This window comes from Lactuca saligna, chromosome 8 (genome assembly GCF_052625555.1).
Source record: "Lactuca saligna cultivar CGN05327 chromosome 8, ASM5262555v1, whole genome shotgun sequence".
In the NCBI taxonomy this organism is placed as follows: domain Eukaryota; kingdom Viridiplantae; phylum Streptophyta; class Magnoliopsida; order Asterales; family Asteraceae; genus Lactuca; species Lactuca saligna.
The window spans coordinates 283280431-283295554 of NC_136424.1; the positions used below are offsets into that span (position 1 = coordinate 283280431).

General features: G+C 32.8%; 2 protein-coding genes across 2 annotated transcripts; both read right to left on the reverse strand.

The window, feature by feature from the left end:
- Positions 1 to 3503: 3503 nt before the first annotated feature.
- Positions 3504 to 5509, reverse strand: LOC145012806 (ATP-dependent zinc metalloprotease). Its single transcript, XM_078971607.1, has 7 exons — positions 5006 to 5509; positions 4831 to 4890; positions 4501 to 4749; positions 4344 to 4420; positions 4170 to 4246; positions 3962 to 4094; positions 3504 to 3880 (listed from the first exon to the last, which is right to left on the reverse strand). The coding sequence occupies exons 1-7, from the start codon at positions 5409 to 5411 to the stop codon at positions 3719 to 3721; spliced, it is 1164 nt and encodes a 387-aa protein (XP_078827733.1). The 5' UTR covers positions 5412 to 5509; the 3' UTR covers positions 3504 to 3718.
- Positions 5510 to 13203: 7694 nt separating this feature from the next.
- Positions 13204 to 14548, reverse strand: LOC145012934 (Late embryogenesis abundant protein (LEA) family protein). Its single transcript, XM_078971729.1, has 3 exons — positions 14237 to 14548; positions 13844 to 14063; positions 13204 to 13555 (listed from the first exon to the last, which is right to left on the reverse strand). The coding sequence occupies exons 1-3, from the start codon at positions 14425 to 14427 to the stop codon at positions 13340 to 13342; spliced, it is 627 nt and encodes a 208-aa protein (XP_078827855.1). The 5' UTR covers positions 14428 to 14548; the 3' UTR covers positions 13204 to 13339.
- Between the last annotated feature and the right edge of the window lie 576 nt (positions 14549 to 15124).

Below are 15124 nucleotides of genomic sequence, written 5' to 3' on the forward strand. Positions count from 1 at the left end.
TTTCTCTATGTTTTTCACCAGCCTTTTTTGAAAACCATTACAGCCCCTACAGTTTATATAAGTGATCAAACATGCCCTTATACTTTGAAAAACAACAAAAATAGCCTCTTTGAACTTCAAATTCACACGTCATAAGCTCTCTCTCTTTTTTTTTTTTTTTTTTCAAAACCTAATTTTCATTTTTATTATTTTTATAAAAATTAGGTATCACAATACAATAAGTGAAAGGACAAATACATAACAAACTACGTCGTTAAACCTTTATGTATGATAAAACTAATTCTTTTGAATCCATAGATATAATGGATATATCATTATTATGTATGACCCGTTATAATTTATTAAGAAGTTTCACCGTTTCCGGTGCAATGTAACCAAACTTATCAAAGGAGAATATAAGAACTAAAAAATATTTGTAATTAGGCATCTTTCGTGTGAACCACAAATATATATCCGACTCACAAACATGAATCTAACCCATGAACCTGCAAACCCGTATAATCAAACGGGTTACACATTTTACGATTCATTCATATGAGAGTTGAGCAAGACGACACGAATATTTATATTTATTATATTTGGTTAAGTTTTTTTAAACTACCAACGATGAACACGACAAAATGCTTTAACATTGATTTCCATGTTTTTCCAACCCTTAAAATTACAGTCCCTAAAGTTTATGTAAGTGATCAAAAAGGCCCTTAGCCTATATGAACTTCAAATTTACACATCATAGCCTTTTTGAACTTCGATCTTAATTTCCTAGTCCCCCTTCTTTTTACGTGAAATTAACAAATCATAGCAATATATTAATATTTTAATAAGGAAAACTCTGAAAAAAAATCAATATATTATTCTTTACGAAAAAAGAACTTACATATTATCCTTCAAAGCAATTTCTATTTTTTTTTTCCGACCTTCAAAAATCACATCCCTAAAGTTTATGTAAGTGATCTATCAGGCCCTTAGACATTGAAAAAACAAGTAAGCCTTTTGAACTTCAAATTTATACGTCATAAACTCTTTGAACTTCAAATCTTAATTTTCTAGCCCCCCTTCTTTTTCATCTATGCCTGAAAATCAAGCATCATGGCCTATAGTTTAAATCTTTAAAGCATGACACTCTAGAAAACACATATAAAAGCCATTCTTGGAAAAAAAAATCAATATGATATTAGTAACAACTATACTAATCTTATTATTAAGATTCCCAAAGGAAAATTCTGGAAGACTACGTATTATCTTTAAATGAAACGAAAAAATCATTATGTTATTATATGTGCAATAAACCATTTTATGGTATGAACTTTTGATCATGCCTAAGATAATGATTTTTAACTAACAAACCCTTGAGAGTCGGATACTAGTAGGACGTGTTTGGTACGAATTTTTTGGAAGCATTAAAAAGTTTCGTTTGACACTTTAGCTTTGGCAATATGAGCGTTAGCTTTTACTTTAAACAAAACGTTTCAAATCTAAAACTTATTTCATATAGCGTTTAACAAGACGCTACTAAGCTTTTGAAATCAATTTCTATAATTGCCTTAAAAATATGTTTATATATTTATTTTTTAAACAGGTGTCCTTATGTAATTTTATATATTTCAAAAGCTTCCAGCTATTTATGTCAAACACACATATAATAAATAAAAGTTACAACTTCCAGCTACCAGTTATCCGCTACCAACTATATGTTACCGGCTACACGTTACCGACTACACACTACCAGCTAACAATTAATTTTGCCAAACACGCCTTTAGTCAATATGGCTTTAGAAAAATATAGCATATTAACCTCAAATATCTGAAAAATTATTATATTGTTATTGTGTCCAATAAAATTATTTTATGTTCTAATCAAAGCACAAAATAATACATCGGAACCAAAAATGGAAATGACATAGCATTATTAATGTTATTTTTTATGCTTACATGGAAATCATAAATGAATTTCTAACCCAATACATCTTCCACTAGCCATTGACTGGGTTTTTTAGGGGTTTCGAAATCGTTACGATTTGTTTTGCAGCAAGATTTGAGCTAATGAATTTTCTCAATCTTCAATGGTAATCTCTATTTTGTCTTCATCGTGTACTAATACGAACCCACTGTAATTCGAGAAATAGAGGATCTTCCAAGAGTTTAAAATTCAAATACCATTATTCATGATGATCAAAATACGATACCAAAACCCTATAAATAAGCGTTATCCGATAATTGTATCCAAAATAGAAGATACTAATAGATATCCTAGTTTTAAATAAAGATAACTGTTACCTAACATAAATAAATAAGTACTAATTAGTCGATGTTGTTGGCCAAATTGAAGAGTTGTATCATTACTCCACTCCCAAAAAAACACTTTGTCCTGAGGATGGAAATTTGGGTTCTACAATTGAATATTGCTTAAAGTGTTTGGCATCTCCTTGATAGAATGTCAAAGGACAAGGATCGACACCTCTCCTCCAGTTTGTAACTTAACAAGATCTTTATTAATACTGAAATTTGGTTTTTAATTTTCCAATTATGAACAAATAATTGATAGGGTAAATTACATTTTTGTCCTTATGGTTCGTTAAATTGTATGGATATGATATATTCAACAGTTTGATTTTTTTTTTTGAATTGTCGGTCCCTAAAACATCGTTTTGTCACTCTCAGTCCCTGACATTTTAACTTAATGGGTCAGCTCACAGCTGTTGAGTTCCTAAAAGTTGACCATTTTTTCCCCTATCTTCTTCATCATTATGTTTGAGAAGCCTATTTAGAATCAAAACAAATCAACCGTTTTTGTCTTGCTAATTATCAACCCATTGCAACCTTACCCTTGAAAAAGACTTTGAAAATTTCTACAAATCTAGAAAGTGCTTTAAAATGAAAGTGGATTGCTGTAATTGGTATAGCTTCAAAGTACAATACTATAATAACATGAAGTAAAATGAAAGTAGGAAGTAGTTATCAATGAATTTACATATATGTTTCAACTCATGTCATTCAATCCTTCCTTGTGAGTTCACCTTTTCAAAAAGATGATCTTGTTCTTAGCAATAAAATGCAGATTGTCTAATTCATTCAATATTGAGAAATTGTAGTTTGGTTACACTATTTTTCATATAGCAGCTAAAGCTGCTTCCAGACTGCCTGCCACCCATTTGATGAAATGCCTAAACCAAACCAACGAGAGCTCTATTTTTTTTGTATGTAATTTCTGCAAAAGTAAGTGGTAACAGCAGCAATACATTTTAAAACACACAATTCTAGAGAATCTGAGTTCATTTTTTGGTGCATTTAAGAAGCAAACTGTGAAAAGAAAATTGAACAGAATCATTTTCAAAACACACATATCACATAGATTTAACTTAACTTACAATTAATGTATGATACGAAATCATAATCATCAAGTGTTCATGAGCATTAGTGTATTGCTTGAAACCCCACACTGTACGACTGTTGTTGGCCTATGGTCAAATTCAGGATCAATCGACAAAATTAAGTATATAATATTCACAGAATTAAGTATATAATATTCATTAAACAAATGAAAATTTTTATTGTGTTATATGTCTGTCTATAAGCTTTACAAACTGTAAATGGATTGATTTGATTTTAAACAAAAATAATATATGTTATGTGGAATTTTCCATCTGAAATAAATGACTAATAGATTAATTAATTATTAACAATCGGGAGCACGTGAAAACCCTTTTCGTGAGACAAATCATCCTCTGTTGTTGGTAGCCATTGCTTCTTCAATGCTTCTGATGACGATACTAAGTGTGGCACCGCTTTCCAGAGCTTTAACAGCCGCTTGATGGGCATGTTTATGCCATTTCAACAGATTGTAAGATTGCAAAACCGACCACCTTGCTTGATTTGACATCTATTTCAACACAACAACAACAATTAGAATTTTTAAATAAATAAAAAAAAAAAAAAAAATTAAAAAGATCCAAAATCTTACCTGTGCAACGGATAATGGTGGTTCCAAAAGCAAACAAATGCTCCTAAATAGATTTTCATCATTCTCTCCCCCCTCAGCCTCTCCATACACAAGAGCTTCTGCTGCTATCCCACCAAATAACACCATGCAGTATCTATCTCAACTCTCAACAAAATATTAAATTTTGTCAATTACACACACAGCAATAGCATAAGAAAAGAATACCCACCTGTCAAACGCAATGCCACTGAGTCGACCCTCAGCAAGCTCGTTTTGAAGGTTCTCATCCCAAAACTGTGTCCCTGCCTACAATGCAATTCACACACACTAATTAACACCACTCAATTTTCCAATTTAACTTTTTTTTTTTTTTTTTTTTTTTTAATAATAAGCTATGCATTACCTGCCCTTGAATCCCCATCTGCATTGCAACAATAGGATCCAAAATTACTCCACGAATGGGGCATCCCATAAGATAAGCTGCGGGAAGTTCAAGTTAGTCATTCATTATTGTCTATAATCCAATCCCAACAATAGAATGCCCAAATCGATTGACTCACAAACAAGAAGATGTCCTGCTTCGTGAACAAGAATGCGCCTCTTGTATGGAGGCCAATAACTTGATATCTGGGCTAGACAAGACCCGCCAAGAAATATGGAGTCGACCATGGCTGAACCCAATATTACTGCCAGTTGAGGTCTCAGATCGATTCCATGGTCTATCAGATATGATAATCCAGCAAAACATGCGATCAGAACAGCACTAGAGCTTCTAGAAAGACCCCACTTCTTTGGTGAAAGTTTCGAAACTGTTGAATCAATTGCAACAATAAAGAAATAAATCAATGCTGATTTATTTATTTTTTTTAATCGATCATGTGAAAAGGTACCTTCTAAACCAGTTGAAGATTCCAAAACGGTTGGTGTAACATCTCTCGGACCCTCCAGAACTGCGGGTTGAGAAAAAAGAAAGCTAAGTAAACGGAACAAGAACAGCGGAGATAATATAATAACATTAACAATTAACAATTAACAAATCTGGAATAAATAGTAAGGAAATATTACCAATACTGCGATACTTTCCGAAATAATTCAAGAAGCCCTTGTCCTTTAAAAAAGCATAAGCAGTACCAACAAGCCTCATATCATCGGCGTTTAAGCATGTATCCAATACTTGCCAATCCCTCTGCAACTCCAGCTCTCCCAAACCTTGTAATGGAATTGGAATTTCCTGGAGGAAACGAAGGGCTCGACCAAGATCTTTCTCTTTAACGGCTTCCTCATACTCTCTCCATTCTGTCAGCGCGGCTCTGGTTGTGATGCACCGTAACCGTAACCGGCTGCTTCCGCATGGATTAACTGGAAATAGTTCCGAGTAAAAGAAGTTAATCGTCCGCGAGAGGCGGCAACATGGGTGTCTTTGTAAGGGAATAAGAGGCGCCGATGGAGTACATCGGGAAAGAATCAACATCGGAGCTCCGTTGTTGTCTATTCAACTGAATGATCTGGAAGGAAAAAAGGGGAGGAATTTTAACCTTTCTGTTGGACTAGAGTGTTGATTTAGTTTGTTGAGCTTTCATAAAAAACTTGGAACCAAAATTTTTTTTTGACAAAATTGGTATGCAAAATTTTTGGGTTTTAGTTTAAACAGTGATTTTTTTGGTTTCGTAATCCTGTTAGATTGGTTTGTATGTGAAAATGCTTCCTTCGAAAATTAAAATGATTATAATACCTTGGATATTTATTTTTCATTTTTCTTTTATTATTCTTAAATTTTAATATTTGTTTGTTTATTTTAACAATTAAAAAAATAATAGAGGACCCACCTCTCTCTCTCTATATAACTTAACCCAACCCAACCCAGACCACTTCATCTTCAAGATTTTATCCCCCAAATCCATCGTCGAACATCCCCAGTCGATCTCATAAACACTGAAACACACATTCGATGAAAGTATCTGATACAACTGTATGCCTTGTCCCCTAAATTGATGTGCTATTCTTTATACATGGCTTGGGGTTTTCAAGATACCTTAAAATTTTCCATCACTGCACTAATGGAGTTCAAATCAAGATTTAATGCGCAGCTGAAGCAAAGTAAAGTCCAAGCTAATCTTCAATGGCGATGTGATAAGAAAAGGGCTTCAATTAACTGACGTGTTCAAGCCCCAGATTGTGGATTCCACTCTAAAACCTGCAACTACTTCCAGTGAGTTTTTTGCTCTTTCTTTGAAGATTTTTTCTGTGGAGCAAAATTGAATCTCATGAACCCCCCCCCCCCCACCCCCCCCCCCCCTTAAAGATTATTACGATCGATGTTGCCTTTCCCCCTTTCATCCTCCATTTCTTCTCCGTTCCTTGGCCTGAACCCACCACCGAAGTGGGTGTTTCCCCGGAGCAAACATCGAAGGCGACAACCTCTTCTTTGAGGACTTTAGTCAAACACTTGGTCTGCCACAATGAAAACTCCACCTCTATACAGAACCAGTTCGTAGAGAGATTCCACGCACCCAAACAACTATAAAACATAGGCAATTTAAAGGAGAAAAAACAAAATTGGACTTGTCTTTAATCGCCCAATTGAATTTCGAAGGAGCCATAGAAATCGCACACTATACTTGAGTTTCTGCAGTCTTCTTAATCGATAATCACTTGTGAAATAGAAATCGAATCTGTCACCCGACTATTTCCTTCACCCACTTTAGAAGCCCAACCAAGAACCTCACCGTTGAATCATTGTTTGATTGAAATCCCCTCTCAAATGGCTCTATACCATGTTGTTGGACTTGGGGAAACGACTGTAGAAGAATTAACATCAGAGAGAGAGAGAGAGAAAGAAAGAAAAAAGAGAGAGAGAGAGAGAGAGAGAGATCCTCTATTATTTTTTTAATTGTTAAAATAAATAAATAAATATTGAAATTTAAGAATAATGAAGGAAAAATGAAAAATAAATACTCCAAGGGTATTATAGTCATTTCAATTTTCGGAGGGACCATTTTCACATACAAACCACTCCAAAAGAACTATGAAACCAAAAAAATCACTGTTTTGATTAAAACCCCAAAAATTTGCATACCACAGGGACCATTTTTGCAATTTTGTCAAAAAAATTACCTTGGGAGTTTCTGTTGAAGGAAAGAAAAAGTTTTTTTTTAAACAAAAACTTTAAATTCATTGAACAAAAAGTTTTTTAAAATTTTAACAACCCACTTAGATACCTTTTAAAATAAATAAAGAATATCCACACATTTGGTAATTATCTTATATAATTAAATCTAATTATATTTTAATGATGATGATGTATAAATCTAATTATATTTTAATGATGATGTATTTATTTGAAACTAAATATATCTTATATGATTAAATATAAACAAATGTTCTGGACCATATTCATGTATTTTCCATTTGTAATCTATAAGCTTATTATTATAGTACAATAGTCATTACTAGTTAGTTTAGGTTTTAAGAGACAACACTTTTCAAGGTTTGCATTCATTTATTTCAAAGTAACGTCCACTTATAACCTTTGTTTATATCAATCAATTTATAGTTTATGAATTTTATTGAAAATTCAGTACAATAAAAATTCTCGCTTAATGCAAAATCTCTGAAATCAACTTAATTTTATCAATTTAGGATTTTCCCATTAATGTTTTAATTAAAAAAAAAATTATGTGTTTTGGTTATAGAAAATTTTAAAAACAGGTTTGATTTCAGTTTTTCAAAGTTTGAAATGAAAATTTTCATTTTCCCAAATTAAATGTAAATTGGAAAGGTGGTTTTTAATGTTTTTCTTACATTTCATTTTCTAAATTTTTCTAAAATATAAACCTTATAAGTATAACACATCCATCCCTCACTTACACCCTCAACCCAATACCACACTCACACTCATCCTACATCAATCCCCACATCTACCTCACCGCCAGCCACCACCACCCTACATACATCCGAGGGCCGACTTTACTTCAATAAAAATTAAGCAAGGGTTTAGGACCCCACTTAACCCAAATATCCATTAGTGATTCTTCGTTCGGTATTCGCAAACGCCACAAAAGAAAACATCAACCAAGCGACTGCCAATTCTTCTTCCAATCTTCCTTATCTGCTTCTCTTTCTCTGATTCTCCATTCTCGGCAGAAACAATCATTACCAACCTGTAATATCAATTGAACACTGTGGTGGATCATTTGTTAAGTTTTTTTCATTTATGAATTATGATGTGGCTATAACTTTTGTGGATGCTCTAGTAGTCTAGTTTGTATGACAATATGTTCAAATTTCAACCATATGGTGTAAACCTGATGTTCTTCTTGTTCTATGAAGGAACATCTATCTTTGAACTAAATGTGTAGTGCATTACCATTGAATTAGGTTCGGAACTAAATGTGTAGTACATTACTATTGAATCAGGGTTTATAAAATTACATATAGTAAATGCCAAAAGGCCTCAAATTGTTGGTTTGCTTAAAGCCCTCAAACCGGTTGAGTTGCCCCACCCCCATCCTACCCTCACCCCACATCTCACCTCCACGCATAGCCATCCCATTGAATTGGGTTCAGAACTAAATGTGTAGTACATTACTACTGAATCAGGGTTTATAAAATTACATATAGTAAATGCCAAAAGGTCTCAAATTGTTGGTTTGCTTAAAGCCCTCAAACCGGTTGAGCTGCCCTACCCCCATCCTACCCTCACCCCACATCTCACCTCCACGCATAGCCATCCCATCCCACCCCAATCCTTATGTCCCCCCCCCCCCCCCCTATATCCTCATCCCCACCCACCCCAACAACATCATCAAAGATGTTTGCGATCTTAATATCATAATATTAATAAAATTGACTTATTTGAAAATGTTCTTTTTATATTTATTTTAATTATACGTTAAAGTTTATGTTGATAATCTTATATTAAAACTTTGTTTCATATTTTGATGACATGTGTTTAATATTGTAATATCTATAAAAACAAAAACAAAAAAAAAAAAAAAAAAAAAATGAAAAGTGATAGAAAATATACAACCAAACTAGTCTTCTAATTTTCTAAAAGGGAAAAATGAAAAGGCCATTAGTTTCAACCAAACGCGTTTTCCAAAATTTTCAATGAAAACTCGGTTCCATTTTTCAAAAACATTTTATAGGAAAATGAAAACAATTTTTCACTATATTATTCACAAAATACCTTTACAAATCATGCATCACAACTCGAAGTTCATTACCGGATAAAACAATACGATCTTCTAAACAACAAAAAAAATTATATTGTGCACAATACCAACAACACATTACTTCAGGAAGAACGACAGCAAATAAAATAATGTGTTGCAAGTGTTCCTTTCCTTTTCTATTGTGCACTTGTTTCCTTACGTTATTTGATATGGTGGACTTAAATTTGTATATATTCTCCTATTAATTTTTGGTTTTTCTCCAATCATGATTTCATCTGAATTGGCTGGATTTTCTCCTATCGTATCATTTAGTCTTCCCTTTTTGTTGACGAATTGGATATTCGTAGTCAATTTCTTTTTTATGTTATTTCATATCCATTTTATAATCGTTTGTCTTATGTATTGTTTTTTATATCCAAAAGCATTATGAATCATTTCTAACTTATCTATTACATCATTACACTTGCCACTCTTTTTTCCACTCTTCAATTCATGTTTACATCAACTCTTTTTTACACTCTTCAATTCATGTTTACATCAACTGTTGTTGTTAGTTTGTTACTTATTAGCTTACATTTGATGGTTTAATCTCTTATCACAAATTTTATTATAACTTTCATGATATAGATTAATGACTGAACTTTTTTGTAATATAAGTCCTTCGTATTATTTTTCGATATGACTACTATTGGTGATGGTGTTGTAGTTACTCCAAGATTCTCTTTTGTATAATCATTAAGAATGATATGTGTAACACTATGAAGGCTTAACAACTATATCATCAATGTAAGAGCAAAGTTGTATGAAATTTCGAAAATGAAGGTAGAATCTCATTAAATTCTACCCATACTCGGCTATTTGAAAATACAGAGTAGTATGGAGAGAATGGTCTTTTTCTTTTATTCTTATGGCATATGTGGGATGATTGTAGCATGGTGAAAGGAATTTTTAGCAACTAATGTACTTCATACATAATTATATATAATTTAAATTTGTAATGGGTTTTACTGTGGAATAATGATGCTGGAAAATTAATATTGGCTAAATTACAAGACCAAAAACAACTATAGGAGACTCACGTTTTCAGATACCCAGGTAAAAAGACATTATCTTGCAACATTCTTTCAAATTCGTGAGTTTTATCATCCCTTACCTTAAGTGAAATCCTCTCTGGCTAAATAAAAGCCCCAAAATCATCAAAGCCATATATTCAAAACAATTTACAGTATAAGGAAAAGGGTTATACAAATAACCGCTAATGGAAGTTGATTACTATATATTGGAATTTCGCCAATTTTTTGACCAAAATTACCGCTTCCCAATGAAACCTTTTTTTAAAAGTCAATAAAATGATCAAATAACAAATTGGGTGTCAAAAGGTTTTTGATATTTTTCGAGTGGCTGAGTAGAATAGATTTCAAACTTGGTAACCAGTAAGTACCCCTTATCTTCACAAGAATATTAAGGGGGTGTTTAGATTAGTTTATTAGCTTATTGCTTATAGCTTATTTGTGGTAGAATAAGCAATAAGCAATAAGAATGGGGAGAGATGCTTATTAAAATTAGCTTATTTAGCTTAATAAGCTGGATTTTATGCAAACCCTCAAAGTTAGCTTATTGTGGGAATAAGCAATAAGCACCTCTTTTTTTCCTATCCAAACACCCCTAAGTATAATACTTATTCAAGCTATCATGTTATCTTGTGAAGGTTGTTTCAATTGTTGAAGGTGCTAGCATTTGATTGAAATATTGACCGTGATTGTAAGTTATTAGTTATTCTGTTCATTATGTGCCAGGGAGTAGAATGGAGGATTTTGGTGAAAATGGGTGATTGAGAAATAAGTAGGGAAGCTGTTGTGTAAGTATGTGATTTGCTCAGTTGAAGTATTTGTTATGAAAATGTCATTGGGTTTACATTTTGTCCTTCTCATGTGGGTTTTATTTTGTTGTTGGGGGTTGATTTGCATTTGGCCAGTTATTTTAACTCGATAATCTTGGTTTTTTTTCAATATGTCAATTTTGGAACATCATTCATATCATGTTTGACACATGATCGACTATTGACATGTCAGAACAAGAGGAACAATCCTTTAACAGTTTAACGGAAACGGAAAAGTGACATTAAATATATATAGCAAAAGTCTAACCTTCATTGAAGAATCTGGGAAGATGATGAATCAATCCTCAGTCGACAGAGATGAATTAGGGTTTTGTTGTGTGTATGATGTAGTCGATTTTCCGTATTCAGGAAGTCAGTAACATCAATCATTGATCAGGGTTTTTTTATATGAGTGGATCCATCGGTCTTTGGATGTGAAACGGTATAAAAGAGGGAAAAAAGATACGTTTGCATCGTTACGGAGATGGGTTACGTGGCCTGAAGCGAACCATGTAAAGTGGATATAGGAGGCAAACCAAATTTCGTTGTGTCATCAGAATATATGGAAGCAGATATTAGGCTCAATTAGGGTTAAGTTTTACAGAGTAGGAACTTCAAATTTTCAATTAAAAGAGTACAATCACTTGAGAGTTGTGAATTAGTATACTATATATCCGATATCTCTGGCTTTCTTTTCTTTTTTTTTTTTTCAATATGATTTTTTTAAACATCAAAATATCATATTTATCCACCTTAATTTTTAAATATCATATTTACCTTTCATAAAAAATTTAAATATCATATTTATCCTTCATAAAATTTCAAAATATCATATATATGTCCTTTTTAAACATCAAAATATCATATATGTCCTTCTTAAATATCAAAATAATACTTTTTAAACATCAAAATATCAATGATAATATCTAATATATCATCCATCTATAACATTATAATAATCAACAACACCAAAAACTAAACAATCAAAATATAAATTTCATAAAGAGAGTTGAAGATGAATATTTTTGTTTGTTAAAAGGGCGACATTCCAATAATTTAAAAGTTCACATTCCATTATCATAGACGTAAAGATAATATGGTTAAAAATTTTAATTATTATAATAATTCTAAGGTATAAAGAATGATTATAAAATATTAAAAACATTATTAAAAAGGATTTGAGCAAATATGATATTTTGAAGGTTTATAAAGAGTAAATATGATATTGAGAAATTAAGTTGGACAAATATGATATTTTGACGTTTAAATAAGTATATATGAAATTCTCATTTTTTTTTAATACTTAAGTATACATTGATCAGTTCCACTGACATTATGATTGATTACTTATTTATCAGGATACCAATTTCAAATGGGTGACCATCTTCAATGGTAGTTTAACGGGGAGTTTAATGGAGAGTTTAATCCCATTAAACTCAAAATCCCGATTGTGGGTTAATGACATAGCACTCAATAGAATGGGGAGTTCAATGGGGATTGAACTCCACACTCTCTCTCCTCTCACACACATATAAATGATGTGGCAATCCATTAAATTGTATTGGGTTTAATGGAGTGTCAAGTTTAATAGGTAAAATTGTATTGTGAGTGGAATGTACATGTGACAATCCATTGAACTCATTTGAGTTCAATACATCGAAGATGACCTAAAGGTTAGATCATAACTCCTAGTTTGTGGAGTTAGTGGTTCAATCATTTTGAAGAACCAATGATGACGAACATAGAAGAAAAAACCTACTGAGAAGAAGCAAGTCAAAGACCAAAATGGATTTAGTTTATGAAATCGACTCAACTTGTGAACTCGATTCAATTTCTGAAAATGATTCATGACTCTAAATAACCGAGTAGAAAAAGTATTTTTTTTAAATTTGTAGTAGTATTTTAGGGTTTTCAAGGATAAGATGGGAATTTTAGTTTCAAGGTTCAAGTTTTGTTTCTCCTTCATTTTTGTTCTTGTCATTTGTTTATTTTGTATTTTCATGTAGGTCCATATAACAAAATTTGTTTCCACAAAACCAAAGTTTATTATTGAGAAAAATTCACGAGCATATGTTACACTTCATTATTGACAAGAACATATCGTGTGAAAATTGGATATTCATCTAGTTATATTCCAACTCTTTTATCTTCTCATGTAACAATTTCATTTTTCAGATACAACCATGATTATACACATCAAAGATTAGGAGTTTAAAACTAAAATACACAGCTGCTAAAGCTCTTCTTTTATAACATATCATAATACATGGTAACGATCCAAATCAAGAAAATGATACATATATTTATTATTATTATTATTATTAAAAGTCATGGGGAAGGGTGGATCTAGAGATCAATTTTGGCTGCTAAATACCATGAATGCATAGCAAGACTACCAAAAGACATGATGTTAGCTAGAGATGAGAGTCCATGAATCATCCCAAACTTCTTGTTCATTGCTGCTAGCTTTGGGTTGACCTTTGCAACTTCCTTGTTCTTTGTCCACCCAATTTCTTCTCCAATGTTTGACTCTCTCTCCAGCTTGTGCCTTTGTTTCATCATCTGCATCCACAAATTTGTCTCTCAGAAAACAATAGCCTTTCGATCTACATTTGTCTACATCTATCACTTAATGTGTCAGCGTGTGATGATGATGATGGATTTGTCAATGTCACTAAAGCAAATTTCCTTTAAAGAAGAACATTAAAATTTAAACATAGAGCTAAATGCATGAGGACTAATATAGTAATATGCCAGTGGCTCCAGCTACAGCTATATCATAACATACCGAAAGGTAAGGTGCTATTGAGATTAGGTTATAGGCATGAAATGATAGTTGAAGTTACTTACCTCAATGGTCATGGGAGTAAAGACAAAAAGATTGGTGAGATTGAAGACAAAAGCAGAGACCAAAAACCCAAGCTGATACTTCTCAGCAGTTGATGAAGACTTCCATGGATGTGTATAACCAAAACAACCCACAGTCACCGCACAGCATATCCCAACCATCATAAAGTAGGCCGGAAACATCTTGCTTTGCAGATTCCCAAACTGATGCCTTGGCAAATTCCTATGGAAATTGATCTTTAAGTTATTAATTTCGAAAACCTAAGGTCGACTCCGAGCTAGGGCACACGCTCATGTAAAATTTCAATACAATATGAACATAAAAACGAAGTTTGGGGACCTAAACTTTTCATGAGCAAGTTTCAATCAAATCGAGAAGAAGGAGTATTTATTTACTTGAACATGATGATGCCGCCGATGAAGGTGACCCAAAGAGCTGCGCCCCAGGCGGTGGAGAAACATAGGAGATGTGCAAGTTTGACGAACGATGTGATCTTTGCTGATTTTGATCCGAACGTTTCCGGCGAAAATATGACTCCGATTGCCAAGAAGGCAACCGCTGTGAGAAATCGTGTCATCCAAGCCATGATCTTAGCGACTGACTGAAGTTTGTGAAATGGATTGAATAGAGGGAAATTTACACAAAATGTAATGTGAAGGGTAAAGGATTAAACCTCACCTAACACTCAGCTTGGGGTGCTAAATGTTAATTGCTAAGCCAATCGTAATAATACATACCATCGGAGGAGGACCTTACCTGCCGAGATTTTGTTAAAATGCCCCTAAAGTTTTTCAGGTTTACATTAAACACCCCTTTCTCTCTCCTTGGCCTTGTTTGTTAAGTAGCACGAGTTAAAATATGACGACCGTTTATTTGTTTCAAAAGTAAGTGTTCTTTAAAAGAAACATCACATTCAATTTATTTCAATCTAATTCATCCAATCCTGGCTTATGTTTCAAAAACAACCTTATAATTTTGGACAGTTTATATCCTAATCCCTAGTGTCTTGATCTTTTCATCTAAGGAGATAAAATTAAAGAAAAGCAGAAATATTCGCACGCTTTATGACTATAATTGTTATATCTAGGAATTATCGGGGTACTATAATGATAATACAAATATTGTCAGGGGGTAGCTGGGATCTTATAAACAATTAGCCCTGGTGGTCAAAAATAGAGTCTAAACGACGAGCGGTCTTCTAGAAGACAAGGTCATACTACAATTTCTACAATCAGGGGCGTTTGGATTCGAGTTTAAAAACAAATAACTTTTTTTTTTCTTTC

What these genes read in the sequence shown, in the direction of transcription:
- LOC145012934 (XM_078971729.1), bottom strand. Translation starts at nt 14,427, where the DNA reads ATGGCTTGGATGACACGATTTCTCACAGCGGTTGCCTTCTTGGCAATC. An exon ending in GGCGGCATCATCATGTTCAA is followed by an intron (nt 14,064 to 14,236) that starts GTAAATAAATAC and finishes CAATTTCCATAG; the next exon opens with GAATTTGCCAAGGCATCAGT. An exon ending in TTACTCCCATGACCATTGAG is followed by an intron (nt 13,556 to 13,843) that starts GTAAGTAACTTC and finishes TTGTGGATGCAG; the next exon opens with ATGATGAAACAAAGGCACAA.
- LOC145012806 (XM_078971607.1), bottom strand. Translation starts at nt 5,411, where the DNA reads ATGTTGATTCTTTCCCGATGTACTCCATCGGCGCCTCTTATTCCCTTA. An exon ending in CGGAAAGTATCGCAGTATTG is followed by an intron (nt 4,891 to 5,005) that starts GTAATATTTCCT and finishes CTCAACCCGCAG; the next exon opens with TTCTGGAGGGTCCGAGAGAT. An exon ending in AGTGGCATTGCGTTTGACAG is followed by an intron (nt 4,095 to 4,169) that starts GTGGGTATTCTT and finishes GAGTTGAGATAG; the next exon opens with ATACTGCATGGTGTTATTTG.